Here is an 18,110-nt window from a genome sequence, read left to right as displayed (position 1 = left end):
GGGGGGGAGTGTATTGGGGACTTTTTGGATAGCATTGGAAATGTAATTGAGGAAAATACCTAATTAAAAAAAAAAGAAAATTATGAGCAGCTATAAAAAAAAAGAAAAAAGAAAATGCATTAAAATTATCCAACTCCTAAATGCGTATTTTTCTATTTTCCCAAAGCAAGTTATCTGTATTACACTGGTGAGAATGTAGTTATTAAGAGCTGAGACTGTAGCTCAATGAGAGTGCTTAATGTCCATGAAGAACCACCAAAAAGAAAAGGTTACTAGTAAATATACAATGAACTGTGTCCGTGTATATTCGAAAGACATCTATTTAATAGAAAAATTTCTCCTAGAACTAAATAGAGGAAGCTGGCTTCAAACTCATAGATCTGCCTGCCTTTGTCATCCAGCTGCTGGGATTCAAGGTATGTGCCACCCTCCCTGGATGACATGAACTTTTTTTTTCTTTTAAAATTTTTTACTTTAGTTTTCAACATTTTTTTTTCCCTTTCTCTCTCCCATATATCCCTCCCTACTTTCCTTCAAATTTTTGGCCCCTTTTTTCACTAACTGTTATTCCTAAATATAACCCACTCAGTCCTTATTTTACTTGTATGTGTGTTTATAGGGCAGACACTTGGCAATGGACTTCCCTGGGGCAGAGCACCTTTCCTGCTCCCATCTCCCCTCAGCTGCCTACAGGGCTCAACTCATTTTAGGCAATCATGCTGGTGAGACTTGATGGGTGTACCTTCTAGCATTACTAGAAGACACAATTTTACAGCCACCCCCCTGATCCTCTGACTTACAACGTACCCACTGCCCATTCCCTGAACCCTAAGTGTAGAAGTGTTTTATACACCAAGCTTTCTGGACTGAGCTCCCCACTCTGTGCATCAATCAGTTGTGGTTTTCTGTAGTCATCTCCATCTGTTGCAAAGTGACTACACAAAAAGAAAAGCAATTACAAACTCAATCGTAGGACCCCAAAATAATAACACATGCCTGAAATCCTAGCACTTGGGCTACAGCAAGAAAATCACAAATGCAAGGCTAGTCTAGGCTACAAAGTGAGACCCTGTCTCAAGAGAGAGAGAGAGAAAGAGAATGTTCTTTAAACTGTACAGTAGGCTCTTGCTTTCTCTAACACTGTCCTTTAACAGAGTAAATACTAAGGTTCTGAGTTAAGTTAACTAGCTAGTCCAAGACCACCTGGCTAATAAGTTACAAAAGCAAAAAGAAAACCACCTAGGTGCTGGTAATGATAGTAACTATCTTTCATTCACCACTGCGGAGGCAGGAGCAGGCAGGGCTCTCTGAATTTGAGGCCAACCTGGTCTACAGGCCAACCAGTTACATGGTGAAATGTTACCTCCAAAACAAACAATAAAAACAAAACAGAAAAAAAAAAAAAAAGGACAAGAAAGAAGGGGGGGGAGGGAAGGAGGGACCTAAAATTTTGCCCTTTCTTCAATAATGTTCTGTGTTCGATCTCAGAAAGTGCATCCTATTGTACTTATGGTGTCTAGAGAATCCTCACCAACACCCACCCTAACACTGTAGTCGGAAGGCCAACAGCACAGGCAGCACAGGCAGCACAGGCTGGGAGGTATGAGTGCTTCGTCTCTATGAGAGGGAGGAGCTATGATGTGGCATAGTCTAAAGTAATTACTGAGAAGAAACCCTTATCTTCTGAGCTCAGGTATGCTGTAATACCTATAAGCTACTGTATCAACTTAGACAGCATAAGTCAGCAATATTCCTTCTTTTTCTTTGATAGGGGGTCTCACTGTGTAGCTCTTGCTGTTCTGGAACTCACTCTGTAGACTAGGCTGACCTCAAATTCAGAGATCTGCCTGCCTCTGCCTCTGCCTCCCAAGTGCTGGGACTCACCCTGCCAGCATTATTCCTTCTAATCAAATCCTATCACTCATCATTTAAGACTCTTTTTTACATTAAATCTTCCTGAAAAGGCTCTAACCTAAACTACTGTATCTTCCTAATAATTTATATATCATAATTTCACAAGCTTATTTGACCAAGTTCTTTATCTGCAAGTACTGAACTGTTCCAAACAAAATTCTGAAGACAAGTACTATGTTCTAAGGAATTAAACATAACAAAAAAGGTAAATTTTTACATAATCTGTCCACATGATTTTCTAAATATCAATAAGTAAGTTTTTAGTAGCCCTTCTAGTTCCACAATTAAGAAGTTCTAGGCCATGATGACATATACCTTTAGTCCCAACACCCTGGAGGCAGAGAAGCAGGGGAAGTGGCAGGGTAGGGATGTATTGTATGAAAGAATAAAAAATAAAAATAGAAAAAAGAAAATAAAGATTCTTTACCCAAAAAAAAAAGGTTTTGCTAGACATGGTAATATATGCCTTTAATCCCAGCACTCAGGAGGCAGAGGCAGGCAGTATCCCTTTCTTTTTGTTTTTTAAACATTTTTTTTAAAGATTTATTTATTTTTATTATATGTAAGTACACTGTAGCTGTCTTCAGACACTCCAGAAGAGGGAGTCAGATCTCATTACGGATGGTTGTGAGCCACCATGTGGTTGCTGGGATTTGAACTTCCTACCTTCAGAAGAGCAGTCGGGTGCTCTTACCCACTGAGCCATCTCACCAGCCCTCTTTTTGTTTTTTTTTTGTTTTTATTGTTTGTTTTGGAGGTAACATTTCACCATGTAACTGGTTGGCCTGGAACTAACTCTGTAGACCAGGTTGGCCTCAAATTCAGAGAGACCTGCCTGCTCCTGCCTCCGCAGTGGTTAATGAAAGATAGTTACTATCATTACCAGCTCCTAGGTGGTTTTCTTTTTGCTTTTGTAAGTTATTAGCCAGGTGGTCTTGGACTAGCTAGTTAACTTAACTCAGAACCTTAGTATCTCTGAGTTGGAGGCCAGCCTGGACTACAGAGTAATTTCTGGGCTACACAGAGAAACAAAACAAAACAAAAGCTTCTTTCAGACTGTTGTCCAAATACCAACTGCATCGGAGCCTACCTACATTAGTTAGTCATCATGGACTATAACCTGCTCAACTAGAATCTCTGGAGGTGGAGGGATCTAACAAGGCCTTCAACTGATTCTCAATATGCAAGTTTGAGGGTATCAAGTATCATCTGAGATGCAGCACCCCAACTTACGCACTAGACCTACATATTCACTTTTTTTCCATGAGAGGGTTTCGACATGGACATACTAAAGAGCAGACGTCAGCATAAACACTACTACAAAAAGGTTCCTCCTTACAAAAGAATCCAAGGATTTAAGCAATACAAATAACCAGATCTAAACAGGGAGAAAATAATTATTTTAACACCATTTAATTAGCCTCAAGGTTTGGGAAAGCTTTTATCTACAAACCTGATACTAACAATTTACCTTTAATAGGCTGGTCATAATACTCAACCTTAGCTTTTTCATCTTCAAAGCACTTTGCTAGCTAATTATAACCTAACCCTTTGAGGGTAGGTGTTACTGGTTTCATGACAAAGATATTTCAGAGAGATTATGCAATCTACCCACAGCCATTTAGCAATCTGTCAGAGTAATTACAATCCATGAGTAGGAAAATATCTTAGACTAAAAAAATAAATTCAATTAGCAAACACTTACTGAAAACCTAGTATGTACAGATGACATTAAGGAGTAAAAATGACATACTTGAAATCAATACAATTCATTGGGTTGATAGAGTCACAACACTGATATAAATATTTATAATAGCAAAAAATTCTCAGAAAAATGGAAAACCAGGAATAATTAAAAGAGACAAAATAATTATTAATAGAGACAAAGTTAGATCAAATAGTCTATAGGTATGAACAGTCTTTTCCAATTTCCTTAGTAAGACCACCTTTTAGTCTACCTTTTAAGGGAGTGGGGAACAACTAGCATATTCCAGGACTCATTACAAAGCTCAACAAAAAATGCAGCTGCTCCTTTTTTCCCCCTTTTATTTGTTATAAAAAAAAAAAAAAAAAAAAAGCACAGAGGTAGCAGTTACCGTGATTGCAGAAAACAAAACTGGGGCTGCTCTTTATTTACTTGAAACAGCCGTTGTCAGGCATAGAAAATGTCCTGAATGTCCCCCAAACATCCCAAAAGCAGTGCTTACTTACATTGTTTCTAAACAATCATTATAAAATTATGTCCAAGCACACAAAAAGATATGCAAGTGACAAGTGGCCAGAAGGTACAGAAAAACAGAAACAATCTGCAATAACTCAGATGCACCTCTTCCGACAGAATACTGTAGATGATAGTTTTTGCTTTTAATCTGAAAATGAAAAAGGAGTATCATGACACAAGGTTCTAAGCTTGATCTTAAATAGTAGCGGGCAGGAGAAACAGACACTGAGAACTGAGACTGAGTAGAGGAACTACCACAGACCTGGAACACTACCACTATGAATCCAGGACTGTAAAGACTGTTGCAAGTGTAAGAACATATGGGCTTAAATGCAGACACTTGGCAGCTCTTATCTCCACTAATTTACACCTGCCACACCACTTACTACATACCTATTCTTGTTTGATATACTAAAGATTATAAGGGATGTAGCAGTCCCTACCGTTCAAGAAAGTTAAAACCGAACACGTAGGTATATAAAAACTTTAGTGCTCAGACTACTGAAGAGTGGGGGTAGTTTTATTTAGACTCTTTGTAGAACAAATCTATAAAAATTAAAATACAGATCAAGCAAGATGTCTCAGCAGGGGCTGGAGAGATGGCTCATCGGTTAAGAGCACTGACTGTTCTTCCAGAGGTCCTGAGTTCAATTCCCAGCAACCACATGGTGGCTCATAACCATCTGTAATGCGATCTGATGCCCTCTTCTGGTGTGTCTGGTATATTCATATAAATAAAATAAAGTCTTTTAAAAAACAAAAAAGCTGTCTCAACAGAAAAACTGCTTGCCTCAGAAGCCTGGCAGGACCCAAGTAAAGATAAAAGGATAGGACAGACGACAAAGTTGCACACTGTGGCACATGTGCCCTACACACACACACACACACACACACACACACACTTTTAACTAAAATAAAAACAACTCTAACCCAGAGATTTCACTTGCCCTGAAAGAGAGAGAGAGAGAGAGAGAGAGAGAGAGAGAGAGATGGTAGCACAAACGAGTAATACCTGCAACAGGGATGCAGAAACAACAAGATCACCTTCAGTTCAAGGTCAACGTCTTCTACACAAAATTCCAAAACAACCCAACGTTACCTAGCAAGACCCTGACTCATAAAAAAAGGGCAGGAGACAAAGCAGACATCTAGGCTCACAAAGTTATGGGATACACCTTTTTGGATGTAGAAGCTAATGAAGACAGCCTGGCCACTGTGAGCTGGATGAAGCTGTATGCTCCAGCAAATGACCGGCCCTGGCTGAGTGTTCCCAGGACTTCTATGGTGGTCACTCCCCTGGACAGTGCTCAGGGACAGCCAAATGGGTGCTACCAGCCTTCCCAGTAACTGCATCAAGCAGAGCTCAAGAGGTAAATCTCTGTCTGGCTAAGGGGTCATCTGTTTCCTTACACGAATATCCAGTGAATCTTGACCTTTCCCAACCTACCTTGTACCCTGGGCCATGCCCCCACCAAGCCAAACAGGGACTGTATCTTCACAGCTGATCTCTTCACAGCTACAAAGCCCCCTGCTTGCAACCAACTCCCAGCTCTACTTAAAATGGACACACCACTTTTTATTCAAAGGCAGATCTCTGTGAGTTCAAGGCCAGCCTAGTCTACACACAAAAACCCTGTCCTGGGAGGTGGGGGGTGAAAGGAGGGGATAGAGGGAGTTAAAGAGATGGCTCAATACTTGTTGCTCTCTAAAAGAACTCAGGATCACTTCTCGGCACCCACATAAAAGTCTCACAACCATAAGTAACTCCAGTTCCAGGGATTCAATGCCCTCCCTCAGCCCTCATAGGCACCAAGCACACAAACAGCACACATACAAACTTCTAGGCAAACATTCATAGAAATTCTCTGCTACTTCAGAGACACAAAGAGCACTTAAGCCCAGGAATTCAAGACCAGCCTGGACAAAACAGCTAGACTCCATGTGGGAGAAAGAAAACAGATGGGGGAAATACAAAGTTAAACTCTATGTGTATGCAAGGTCAAAAATAAATAGTAACCCCCCATCATGGAATAAAAACTTTAAAGCTAGCCAGGTGGTGGTGGTGGAGCACGCCTTTAATCCCAGCACTTGGGAGGCAGAGGCAGGCGGATTTCTGAGTTCGAAGCCAGCCTGGTCTACAAAGTGAGTTCCAGGACAGCCAGGACTATACAGAGAAACCCTGTCTCGGGGAAAAAAAAAAACAAAAAAAAAAAACTTTAAAGCTGAGCTGGACAAATAGTTCAGTGGATCAAACTGCTTGCTGCAAAAGCACGAAAGCCTGAATTTAAATGCCCTAACACTCCCATCAAAAAGCATATCCATATGTACCTGTAATGCCAGCACAGTGGTGGAAGGTTCACTACCACCAGCCTAACCAGAACACAGGGAGTCGAGGTTCAGTGAGAGTCCTTATCTCAAGGAAAGAGGTGGAGAGTGACAGAGGGACACACAATGTTCTCTTCTGACCTACTCATGTATACTTATGGTCATAGACACCTGTGTGTATGTGCACACACACAAAATCAATAGTCTGGAAAACTTTGGAAAAAAAGAAAAAAATACTGACTTCAACAACAAAAAATAAAGGGGGTTGGAGGAAACTTAACTGGCATTTTATAAACAAAATCAAAATAAAATTAATATGGGTATAATAAGTTGCTCAAGGCCAGTAATTAAAGAAACAATGTTAAATATCTAAATATCAGTAGAAATGTGGAAATATAAGAACTTTTATACACTACTCCGAGACACAGAGACAAAACAGAAAATCTGGAGTAACCATTATTTTTAGTACAGGCATTCTCTACTTATTTCTAGATCTATCACAACACTATTCCCATACCAAATCTACAAGAGGCACTGTATAAAGGTTTTAATTGGAGTAATATTGAAGCATTGTAAGTACTCACTCAGGACTTGAAAGTGTATGGTTAAATGCAGTATGTACATAAAGGCATCAATCAGACAGCAATCAGACATTGACTATATGTATCCTCAACCACTCAGGGGCTGAAAATAAAGAGTTAAAAACTAAAATGAGCTCTAGAACTAGATATTACTCATATAAAGTTATGTATGTGCACCTGTTCATATCTCATATTCAACTGAGTGTTGAGGACACCGATCTTTCTTCTGGCACAAGCACGGACTGAATGCAGGCAAATAATGGTCACCCCACCTAGTAAGCATGGTTTTCCATAACCTAGAAAGACCAGGCTTTATTAAGAAGATAAATACCTCATGACTTTTAACTGTGCTAATGCTGATATAGCAGATTTCCAATGAAATATTAACCACAAAGATGTGCTAACTACCAACGAGAGCAAAAGATAATGAAATATATGCATGAAAATATTTAATGAGGGATGTAGCTCAGTTAGTAGAATGTTTGCCTAGCATGCATGAGGCACTGGATTTGATGCTCAGCACTATATGAATTAGATGTGGCACTCCAATAACTATATAATATAGCAAGATTATAGCCCATATGGGCTATATGAAGCCCCATTTAAAAAAACAAAAACCTAAATAAAAAGTCCTAACGAAACCTACTACTTTGTATGTTAACCTAAAAATAAAAATAACAAAAATAGAAGCCAGGGATAGTGGTGCCTACCATTCTCCCAGCACTCAGAAAGCAAAGACAAGTAGATCTCTGGAGGCTGGTTCATATAGTAAAATCCAGGCTAGCCAGGGCTGTATAGACTCTTTAGAATAACAATAACAATAATTACAATAACATTTTTTTAAACCTTCTTATATAAATTACTTAGGAATTATCATCATTTATCAAGGTAGATATCTATAAACTAATTATTCTAAATAGTGGAACTCTGTAAAAATGACTTTACAATTTCTATTACATTTTCAACCTGTGACTTTTTTACTCAAATTTTCTTCTAAAGGTACATAAAGCTCAGACACGGGGCTGGAGAGATGGCTCAGCAGTTAAGAGCACTGACTGCTCTTAACCAGAGGTCCTGAGTTCAAATCCCAGCAACCACATGGTGGCTCACAACCATAATAGATCAGTCGCCCTCTTCTGGAGTGTCTGAAGACAGCTACAGTGTAGTTAGATATAATAATAAATAAATCTTTTTTAAAAAAATAAAGCTCAGACACTAAAATATTAAAAATCTAAAACTTTAGCCAGAATCAAATATGATCCCACTTAAAGCAAAAGGATTTCCCCGTTCAAGTCTAGTGAGACTTAAACACAGCAGGATACTGTCTCAAAAATCAAATAGGTAAGTAAATCTAAAGAGTGAAAACTGGAAAGAGATTAGTTCTAAACTAGACTTGATTCTTTACATTTGTCTATTGTGTGTGCATGTGTGTGCTGTGTGTATGGAGGAGTTGGTTCTCCCGCTCCATCATGCAGATTTCAGTGGTCAAACTCAGGCCATCAGTCTTAGTGACTTGATCTTTACCCTAAAGACGTCAACAGCCCATATACTAGCTATGGACTATATTTTTCCTTTATCTTTTTGAAGACCAAATATTTAATAAGTGATTCAATTTTATTAACCATCTTAAGTACTTTAAAGAAAGTTGGCTAGCACTAAAGATTTTTGCAATAAATAAAAATATTTACACAAAGCCGGGCGTGGTGGCGCACGCCTTTGATCCCAGTACTGGAGAGGCAGAGGCAGGCAGATTTCTGAGTTCGAGGCCAGCCTGGTCTACAAAGTGAGTTCCAGGATAGCCAGGGCTACACAGAGAAACCCTGTCTTGAAAAACCAAAAAAAAAAAAAAAATAACACAAGAACTTTAATTTTTTCTATTTCTCTGAAATTACATTTCTATGAAAAATAAAACTGAGGGATGACAGGTTTTTAAAGTAACTTGAAAATCCAAAGTCCAAAAGTACCAGATCACTCCATTCACTGCCTCTCAAATACTCTTAAGGCAAAACCAGGTCACACTAAGCTCACTTATAATATGCAAAAAGCCTTAGATAGCCCAGGAGAGTAATGTCTGTAACCAAAGGCCCCCGTCGGTTCCCTACACCAGTGCTACTTTATTTCCTCACTTCAATCTAAACTTGCCAATAAGTGAGCTATTCAAGACTTTAAAGACCTAAACAGAGATAAGGACGAGTATAAAATTCTGACACAGTGATTAGGCAAACAATTTCCAGATGCTTTTGGCCCCATCCAAAACCCATGCACGAACAGGCTGAGTGTTCAAGTGGTAACTCTAAAAAGGCTGCTAAATTATCCAAATAAATGTAGACAGAAGGCACCAGATTTCAAAGAAGGGTTAATTATATTTTTATAGTATGTACTTTTCTCCCTCCCACTAGGCTTTAAAAATTAAGAGGCGTAGATTTTGTGGTATAACTACCTACCTCATCCCAAGCACCTTGCTGGAGTCTGGAGACTCCAATAGTCATGACATTCAAGAACGAGACTGTACAATTCCAGGAGGGGCAACTCACGCAGACTATACTGTGAATGGGACCTCAACTTTCAGAATACATCAGTCAAGGTAATGTACGCTTAGCATCCCAGCTCCCTGGGAAGCTGAGATAGAGTACAAATTCAAGGACAGCCTAAGCAACACAGAAGACTGGATCTCAACAACAGAGAACATGAAAGAATTCCATCAAAACATTCAGAAGGTAGAATCCAGAACTATAATTGAACTTATCTATGTCAGTGATTTTGTCAGAAGCAACTCACTCGGTTTTCTCATATGCCTATCACATATACATTCATAGTTCTTAATGTAGGGGCTAAATTTCACTTGTCCTCTATTCTTTTTTTCTTTTTTGTTTTGTTTTTTAATTATCTTTCATCTTTTTTTACATTATTGCCTTCCAGGTTGCCCTACCACAGACAGTACCTCATTCCATTCCTTCTCTATCCCCACCCCGACCCCACTGGGACTCTCCACTCCCTGGGGCCTCAAGTCTCTCCAGGGTTAGGTGAATCTTCTCTCACTGAGGCCAGACCAGGCAGTCCTCTGCTGTATAAGTGTCAGGCGTTGTCCTCTATTCTTAAAGCACTGGATTTTCATTTCACAAAATAGGCCAGCTCGTCAAATTACTGTTCATTCAACCATTAGCAGATACAATGAGCATCTTGTTTATGTCACATGTTGGAGTAGGTCCTGAATGGACGAATTAATAGGAAAATAAAAGTGCCTGCCCTCATGATGCCTACAGCCAATTTTCCTACAGTCTAAAGGTACTAGGTACACGGTCTATAGTTAGTTATTGAAAGGGCTATGGCAGAAGTTCAAGGCCAACCTAATCAACATAGCAAGATCTCTTCTGAAAGAGAAAGACGACCTAAAAAGAAACCTCCCCACTACCCTACCCCCTCACCCCTTGGAGACAGGGTTTCTTCTGGCTGTCCTGGAACTTCCTATGTAGACCAGGCTGGCTTCGAACTCACAGAGATCTGTCTGCCTCTGCCTCCCAAGTGCTGGGATTAAAAGCGAACAACCACCACTGCCTGTCCTAAAAGGGGCTTTTTCTATTGTTGGTTTGGTGTTTGTCTGTTCATTTGTGTATTGCTTTTTTGGGAGGGTTTTGGTCTGTGACCCATGATGGCCTAGAACTCACTATATAGCTAGCCCAGGCTGGCCTCAAACTCAAGCAACCCTCTTCCCTCAACCTCCACAGTGCTAGGATTACAGGAATGAGCCATCTTGTGCAGTTAGAGAATGACTTTAAGCAAAATCTATATCTTATCTCCAGATAAGTACAAAACAATAAGAAAAACACTACCAGCATATGCATAACTCACGAGCACCATAAGCTTAGAATCTGACAGCAGCATACACTCAAATTATTTAAACACCAATACAAACTACAACCTGACACTATATATAAGATCCTTAAAAAGGCATCTAGATTGGGGTGGCAGGGTGTTTCAGAACAGAGTATATGCTCAGCATAAGCAGAATCCGATACTTTTTCTTGGTTTTGTTTATTTTTGAGCCAGGTTCTATGATCCAGACTAGCATCAAACTGGCGCGCACACGCACACACACCCCTTGGTTTTCTAAGACAGGTTCTCACTATGCAGCAGCTCCAAATGGTTATAAACTCACTCTGTACCCTCGGCTGGCCCCATACTCCTGGTAATCCTTCTGCCTCAGTCTCTCTCTCAAGTGCCCAAATTTACAGGCATATATTACTATTGCCAGCTATAGCTTACATTTCAAGTTAACACATACACCACATACACTTTCTCCACCAGTTTTGTACTCCCATATAACAGTTTATCCAAAAATCATTACATCTTTCCTCCCAGGTAAAGCATTTTGCCCAAAATTCTCCCCAAGGAAGGAAACATAAAATTGTAAAATAGTCCTACTGTAAAACCCAATACCTAATATCAAGACATAAACTCAAATTGGCTGGGCACATAATGTTCATTTCCTAAACAAAAATATCCAATCGTTCTAGCACTTTGAGGTAGCCCCTTAAATAGCGTCAATTTCCATTCCAAAACAAACACAGTTGGGCTCCAATAGTTCTCAGAACAAGTGATAATCCTACCACCTGCCCAGCTGGCTGTCAGAAATCATAATTTATCTATAATAAAAAAATGAGGAACATCCAGTAAAGATTCTAAGAAACTATCAAAAGATGTGACAGAATACTGGCTTACTCTGGATTCACTCCTCACCGTCCAAACAAGTAAAACCCTAAAGAGACGTTTCTCAAAAGAAGGCATACAAATGACTAACAGGCATATTGAAAATGTGCACAATATTACTCAGAAAAATACAAATAAAAAGAAAACTAAATGGGGGTTCGAGACAAGGTCTTACTACATACCTCTAGCTGTCCCGAAACTCATTATATAGACCAGGTAAGCCAGGCTGTCCTCAAACTCATAGATATCTGCCTGCCTCTGGCTACTTAGCCTTTAGGCATTCTCCACTACACCTTGACTAAAAAAATATTCTTAAAATATCTATCAAGTAGTAGTGTGTGGTAGTGTACACCTTTAAACCTAGCACTAGGGAGGCAGAGGCACATATCTCTGAGTTTGAGGCCAGCCTAGTCTACACAGCAAGTTCCAGGACAGCCAGGACTACAGAGAAACCCTGTCAGGGGTTGAAGGGAAGGAGGAAGATATCCGTAAAGCATTGGTGAGCATGTAACCAAAGGGAAGCCCATTTTATTTCACTATCAGTGGGTAGAGAAAATGGTATAGCAACCCTGGAAAACAGTGGAAGATTCTCAAAACAATAAAATGGAACCACCATATGATTCAGCAATGTCACTTCTGTATATTTATCCAAAGGAACTGAAATCAAGACTCTAGTGAGGTGTCCCCCGCCTGGTGGCCCACACCTTTAATCCCAGCACACAAAAAACTGATGCAGGCAGATCTCTGAGTTCAAAGACAGCCAGGCTACAGAGAAATCCTGCCTTGAAAAATAAAAAACAATAAGAAAACCAAAAAAATATTTCAAAGAGGTAACTGCGTTTCCATATCTACATTATGCATAATAGAAAAGGCATAAAAATATTAATGCCACAAACCAGATAAATGAAAATATGGTGTGTGTGTATATATAGAAAGCATATACATTGAAATATTATACAACATTTAAGAAGGAAATTCTTTCATTTACAACATAGCAAACTTGGAGCACATTATGCTGAGTGAACTAAGCCAGACATGAAAAGATACTATATGATCTCATTTGTATGTACAACAGGAGACAGGCAAACTCAGATATGCAGAATGAACAAGGATGAGTGCCAAGAGCTAAAGGGATAAAGAATAGGGAGGCAGCAGTCAAAGCCAACAAAGTTTCAATTATGTCAGATAAATAATTCTGGAAAGCTACTATACAGCATATTGACTACAGCTAAAAATATTGCATCACACCTAAAAAGAAATACAATGTATCATACACACAAAAGAATACACAGTATCAAAGTGAAAAGGAAATAATTGTATCATTTCTAAAAATAAGATTGGTAACAATAGAAGTACTAAAGAGAGGAGGGAAAATATGGAAGTGATGGCTGTTCCTGCGGTTTTCAGGGTGGTGACAGTTTTACAGTTTATCCTTTTTGTTTTAAATTAGGTTACTTATTTACATACAAATCACAGCTTCCCCTAGACAGAGTTGATTGGTTGTTTTTCTTAGACAGGGTTTCTCTGTGTAGCCCTGGCTGTCCTGGAACTCACTTTGTAGACCAGGCCTGCCTCTGCCTCCCAAGTGCTGGGATTAAAGGCGTGTGCCACCACGCCCGGCTCAATTGGTTGTTTTTTGAGACAGTTTTTACCAGCTATACAGAGAAACCCTGTCTCTAAACAAATTTAAAAATTAAAAAAAAACTAAAAATAAAAGATACTAAAAAAAAAATCATTTCAATGCACACAGAATGCATCTACTTCCCTACATAGACAACAATTAAGAAAAAGTCAAGCCGGGCGGTGATGGCAACGCCTTTAATCCCGGAACTTGGGAGGCAGAGGCAGGTTTGGTCTACAAAGTGAGTTCCAGGACAGCCAGGGCTACACAGAGAAACCCTGTCTCGAAAAACCAAAAAAAAAAAAAAAAAAAAAAAAAAAAAGAAAAAGTCAAAACTCTAGGAATAACTTTTGGTGCTATGATTTTCTGAGAGAAATGAAGAAATAAGTAAAATGAATGAAATAATTTAAAAATCATTAGAAGGGCCCGGCGCAGTGGCGCATGCCTTTAATCCCAACACTCGGGAGGCAGAGGAAGGGGGATTTTTGAGTTCGAGGCCAGCCTAGTCTACAAAGTGAGTTCCAGGACAGCCAGGGCTACACAGAGAATAAATAATTAAAAAAAAAAAAAAAAAAAAAAAAAAAAAAGAGCCAAGCCAACTGTTTATGATCTCTTAAAACACTTTAAGAAGAGTTCTCAAGATAATGTTTCATTAGTATCCTTCTAGAAAAACAGTATCTTTCATTCTTCTGGGCATTTAAAAGCTACCAAGTGTTCACTTCTACATTAGACTATTGATTCTTTGCCTTTTAACATCTCCATAACAGCTGCCTGACAAATTACCTCACCTTATTCCTCAGGGGGTAAGGACAGCATGAGATCCCTGAATTCAAAAATGGGACCACAAACTGATCAGTGAGAGATGAGCTAATTGCCTCAGTTTGACACTGCTCTAAAGACTAGGCACTCATGGCATGATACAATTACATGCTTAAATGCTAAATATTTAATTTGCACTTTAAGTGTAGAGGACACACTGTTCCTTAAAATTATTTAAGAATGTGATAGCACCAAAAATTTGTACCTTAGGATGGTTTCTGGAGGAAAAAAAAAAAAAAAAACTCCAGAATACTTAGCTCAACCAAAGAACTCTATACACTCCTAAAAGTCTACTAAATTAAGACAGCTCAAAAATACTTTCCGGATTTCTCACACACAAAAGAAGATACAATAAATATATTTCATGGCATGATTGCTGTATATACTAAGCGTACACATAGCATTTCTGTTGTATATACTAAGATTCATTCTGATTAGTGTCAACACAGAGAAAACATATAAACAAACCACAACTTTGTATATCCCTACAAAACCTTATGTTAAGTTACAAAAATTGTGTGAATTTAAAGGAATATTTTAAATAAAGAACACTGTTCAGCCAAATTACTGTTAGAAAGTTAACCTCTTTCTAGACAGAATTAACCCACTCCTTGAATTCAGAACCAATTTCATAGTAACACAAACTTCTCGATGTGCTAGCTTCATGTTTTACACTACAGGTGATAAACGTTCAGGATCTCAGATCTTATCTAAAGAACTAAAGCAACTCTTGCTTCTGCAATTGTACGGACCACAACAATGCTAGTTTGACTTTTGAAAACCATTTCCTTAACAGAAATGTAGAAACCATGTCACTTTGAAATCACGATGGTCACGTTTCTTTCTACATACTCCCTTTGTAACTTGAAAGTCCTCTGCTCTCTACAAGAACCTTGGTTAGCTGGCTGGCTCGCCCTACAGCTTACAGCACCGTGTCTGATCTGCCTTGCCTACAGAGGCGTTAAGCGTTGGTTTTGTTTTTAAAGTTGGTGTCAGTGCAGCTACAAACTTTTTTCAGCATCCCTGCCTGCCTGCCAACTGGAGCTCTGCTCACTTCCTTACCAACTTGAACCACCCCCAAACTAAGTAAACTCAGACAGCGGCAAGAGCTGACACACTTTCAAGAGGGGTTTGACACCGCAGAAAACTTTCACTTCTCTCTTCTCCCCTTCCAAGCCAGGCACTGCAGCCTTAAATTCTTGCTTCCTCTAGAATTCCCTTCTGAAGCCGGGCAAGGACACGGATGGCAGAGCATTCTAATGTCCCCGAAAAGAACCCCAAGAGCCATCTCCCGTGGACTCAAGTGCTGTTCTTTACACAAAAGAACCGGGCCGGCACAGCAAAGGTGCTGGAGTCGCGGCCCTTCGGCGGCTGCCACCCTCCACCGCACCCGCAAGACGGTCTCCGGCCAGACAAAGCCCGGGCGGCCGGGCCAGCACTTTCAAGCCTCGGCCGCGGGCCGCCGCTCTTACCCGGGCCTCGTCCAGGGCGCCGCCGCTTCCCCCGGCCTTGGCCGCCGGGCAGCTGGCCGCGCGCGTCTTGGAGGAGCGGGTCCGAGAGGAGATGAAATGGCTGCTGCCGCCGGTCGCCCCCGGCTCCGCTCCGGCTCCGGCCCCGGGCCCAGGCCCGGGCCCAGGAGACTTGGACCCGAGAAGGCGCAGAGAGCTCTTCCGGGTGTTCACCATGGTCCAGCCAGGGGGACCGGGTCCACGCCGCGCCCGCCGCTCCCGGGAGAGGCGAGGAAGGCCGGCCCGCCGGCGGGCAGGGGCCAGCGGAGCCTCGCCGGGCCGGCTCGCGTTGCCTCTCGGGGACGCAGGCCCGACAGGCTAGAGCGGAGCAGAAGCCGGCGGCGGCCCGAGGAGGCAGGGAGCGGGAGGCGGAAGCGAGGCTGCAGGCCGGCCGCGCAGACCCTGCGCCCGCTCAGCGGTCCTCAGCGGGAGCCGAGCGGAGCCGCCATGTCTGCCCCTTTCTCTCTCGTTCTCTCTCTATCGAGCTCCGTGCGTCAGGTCTCTGGCGCCGCAGGGCCGACAAGGCCACTTCTGGACGCGGCCGCTGCGGGGCGCTGCAAGGACGCGCAGCCCTTCCTTCTGCACAGGCCCCGCCTCGATGTGATGTCAGCATCGGCGGGAGGCCTGCGGGGAGGCGCTCTGGGCTGTGAACCCCGCAGTGGCCAGCCAGCTTTTGCTGCCCTGTCTAGACTGGGGGATGGGCAGAGCCGGCCAGGGCGCAGGATGGGTTTCCGCGTGGAACGTAGTCCGGACCCTTCAACGCCTGGCCAAGACCGAGGACCCCAGATTCCAGACTCCTGCGGTGGCCTGGAGGACGCCAGGAACGGCCGACCAAGCGCGGGGTAGAAGGAATGGAGAGGAGGGTGCTGTGCGGGGGTTCCAGTTGCCTAGGTACTTTGGGCAAGACCCCTAATGAACTTGGGCTGCACATTGCATGACTGTCCAAATGATAATGGCAGTGAATGAAAGAAGTCCCTGCGGTAATCCACGCAAGATAAACTAAGGAAAGAACAACTCTAGGAACTCTTCATCCTTTTTTAAACTCACTGTGGAGACCAGGCTAGCCCTTGGACTCCGCATTCATCCCAAGCGCCAGGATTAAAGACTTGAACCACTGAACTCAAGTGTGTTCCCTATGACTTTAGCCAAGTCTACCGGAGGGATTTTGCAGCATCTTTTATCTCCATCCTACCCATGTGCAGAATTAAGACAAAACACTTCCAAAGGAAAAAAATCAAAGTACTATGTAATTATTAAATTAATGTAATATGGAAAGGTCTGGAATTATAGAGGGAAGAATAAATGTTCCTTTCAAAGCATCACAGTTTATCAAAGATAGAGAGCCTACTCTTTATTTGGGCAGAAATTCCCCTGATTATTACACTAAAAAAATGAAGAGTGAATAAAGACCAAATAGCTTCGTAGTTATAACATTTTAGCCATGTAAGACCCCAAACAAAAAATTAATGAGCTTTGTTCAGTCCTCACTATATAGAATGTACAGAGTAGTTTGAATTCCAGAAAAGCAAACATTTGGAAGACAGAGGCAGGGGGTTCTATATATATATATATGAGTTCAAAGCCAACTTGGTCTACATAGTGAGTTTCAGGACAGGCAGAGCTACATAATGAGACCCTCTGGTTCTCAAGAAAGCTCACCAACAAATGGACAAGGGACCAGTAAAGTACAACTGATGGTAAGAAGCACGAGCCCCTACTTCAAGCAAGGACTTAAGGAACTCCTTTAGAGATACATTCTGAACTACAAAATGAGGGGAAATACATCACAGACAGACAGAAAGAAAGAAAGAAAGAAAGAGGAAGCAGGCATGGAGATCATAGGGCACAGCTGTCTGTACTAGAGAAAAAATAAGTCAATAAAATACTTTTTAAACTTTATTTAAAACTATATACAAATAAGACTTGGGGATATAGTGTAATGGCAAAACACATGACTATACCGTATAACCCTCCCCCACGCCTGTCAAAGTAGCACAATAAAAAGAAAAAAATTACACCCGTTAAAAAGATACTAAGTTTGCTTACTTTGGAAACTACCAAAAGCTAAGCCCTAGAGGGAACTTAGGCAGAGTTTTAAACTTCGCTTCTGTTTTCAGCATACTTGTCCTATCCCAGGGAAATCAGAACCTCTATTTTGAGAAAAAAAAATATTTAAAAAATTTAAAGAAAAATCCCTGAGCCAAGACAGCTTTTATGTGCATGAGCACACCATCCCTGTCTTCAGACACACTATAAGAAGGCATCAGAGCCAGGCGTGGTGGCACAGGCACGGCTTTAATCCCAGCACTCGGGACGCAGAGGCAGGTGGATTTCTGAGTGCGAGGCCAGCCTGGTCTACAAAGTGAGTTCCAGGACAGCCAGGGCTACACAGAGAAAGCCTGTCTCGAAAAACC

The 18,110-nt window shown here is 41.3% G+C and overlaps 1 protein-coding gene across 3 annotated transcripts in view; it reads right to left on the bottom strand.

Annotated features, from left to right (window-relative positions):
- The window catches only part of Atad2b (ATPase family AAA domain containing 2B), a 132,374-nt gene extending 116,160 nt beyond the window's left edge, over window positions 1-16,214 (bottom strand). For all 3 annotated transcript variants that reach the window (XM_021178882.2, XM_029484503.1, XM_029484502.1), the window contains exon 1: window positions 15,661-16,214. In XM_021178882.2, the coding sequence (XP_021034541.1) occupies window positions 15,661-15,873 (213 nt within the window). In that variant the 5' untranslated portion in view covers window positions 15,874-16,214. The remainder of the gene's footprint in view (window positions 1-15,660) is intronic.
- Between the last annotated feature and the right edge of the window lie 1,896 nt (window positions 16,215-18,110).

Source organism: Mus caroli, chromosome 12 (genome assembly GCF_900094665.2).
Source record: "Mus caroli chromosome 12, CAROLI_EIJ_v1.1, whole genome shotgun sequence".
Classification (NCBI taxonomy): Eukaryota; Metazoa; Chordata; class Mammalia; order Rodentia; family Muridae; genus Mus; species Mus caroli.
Note: the sequence above shows the minus strand (reverse complement) of the source record. Positions and strands in the feature narration are given on the sequence as shown.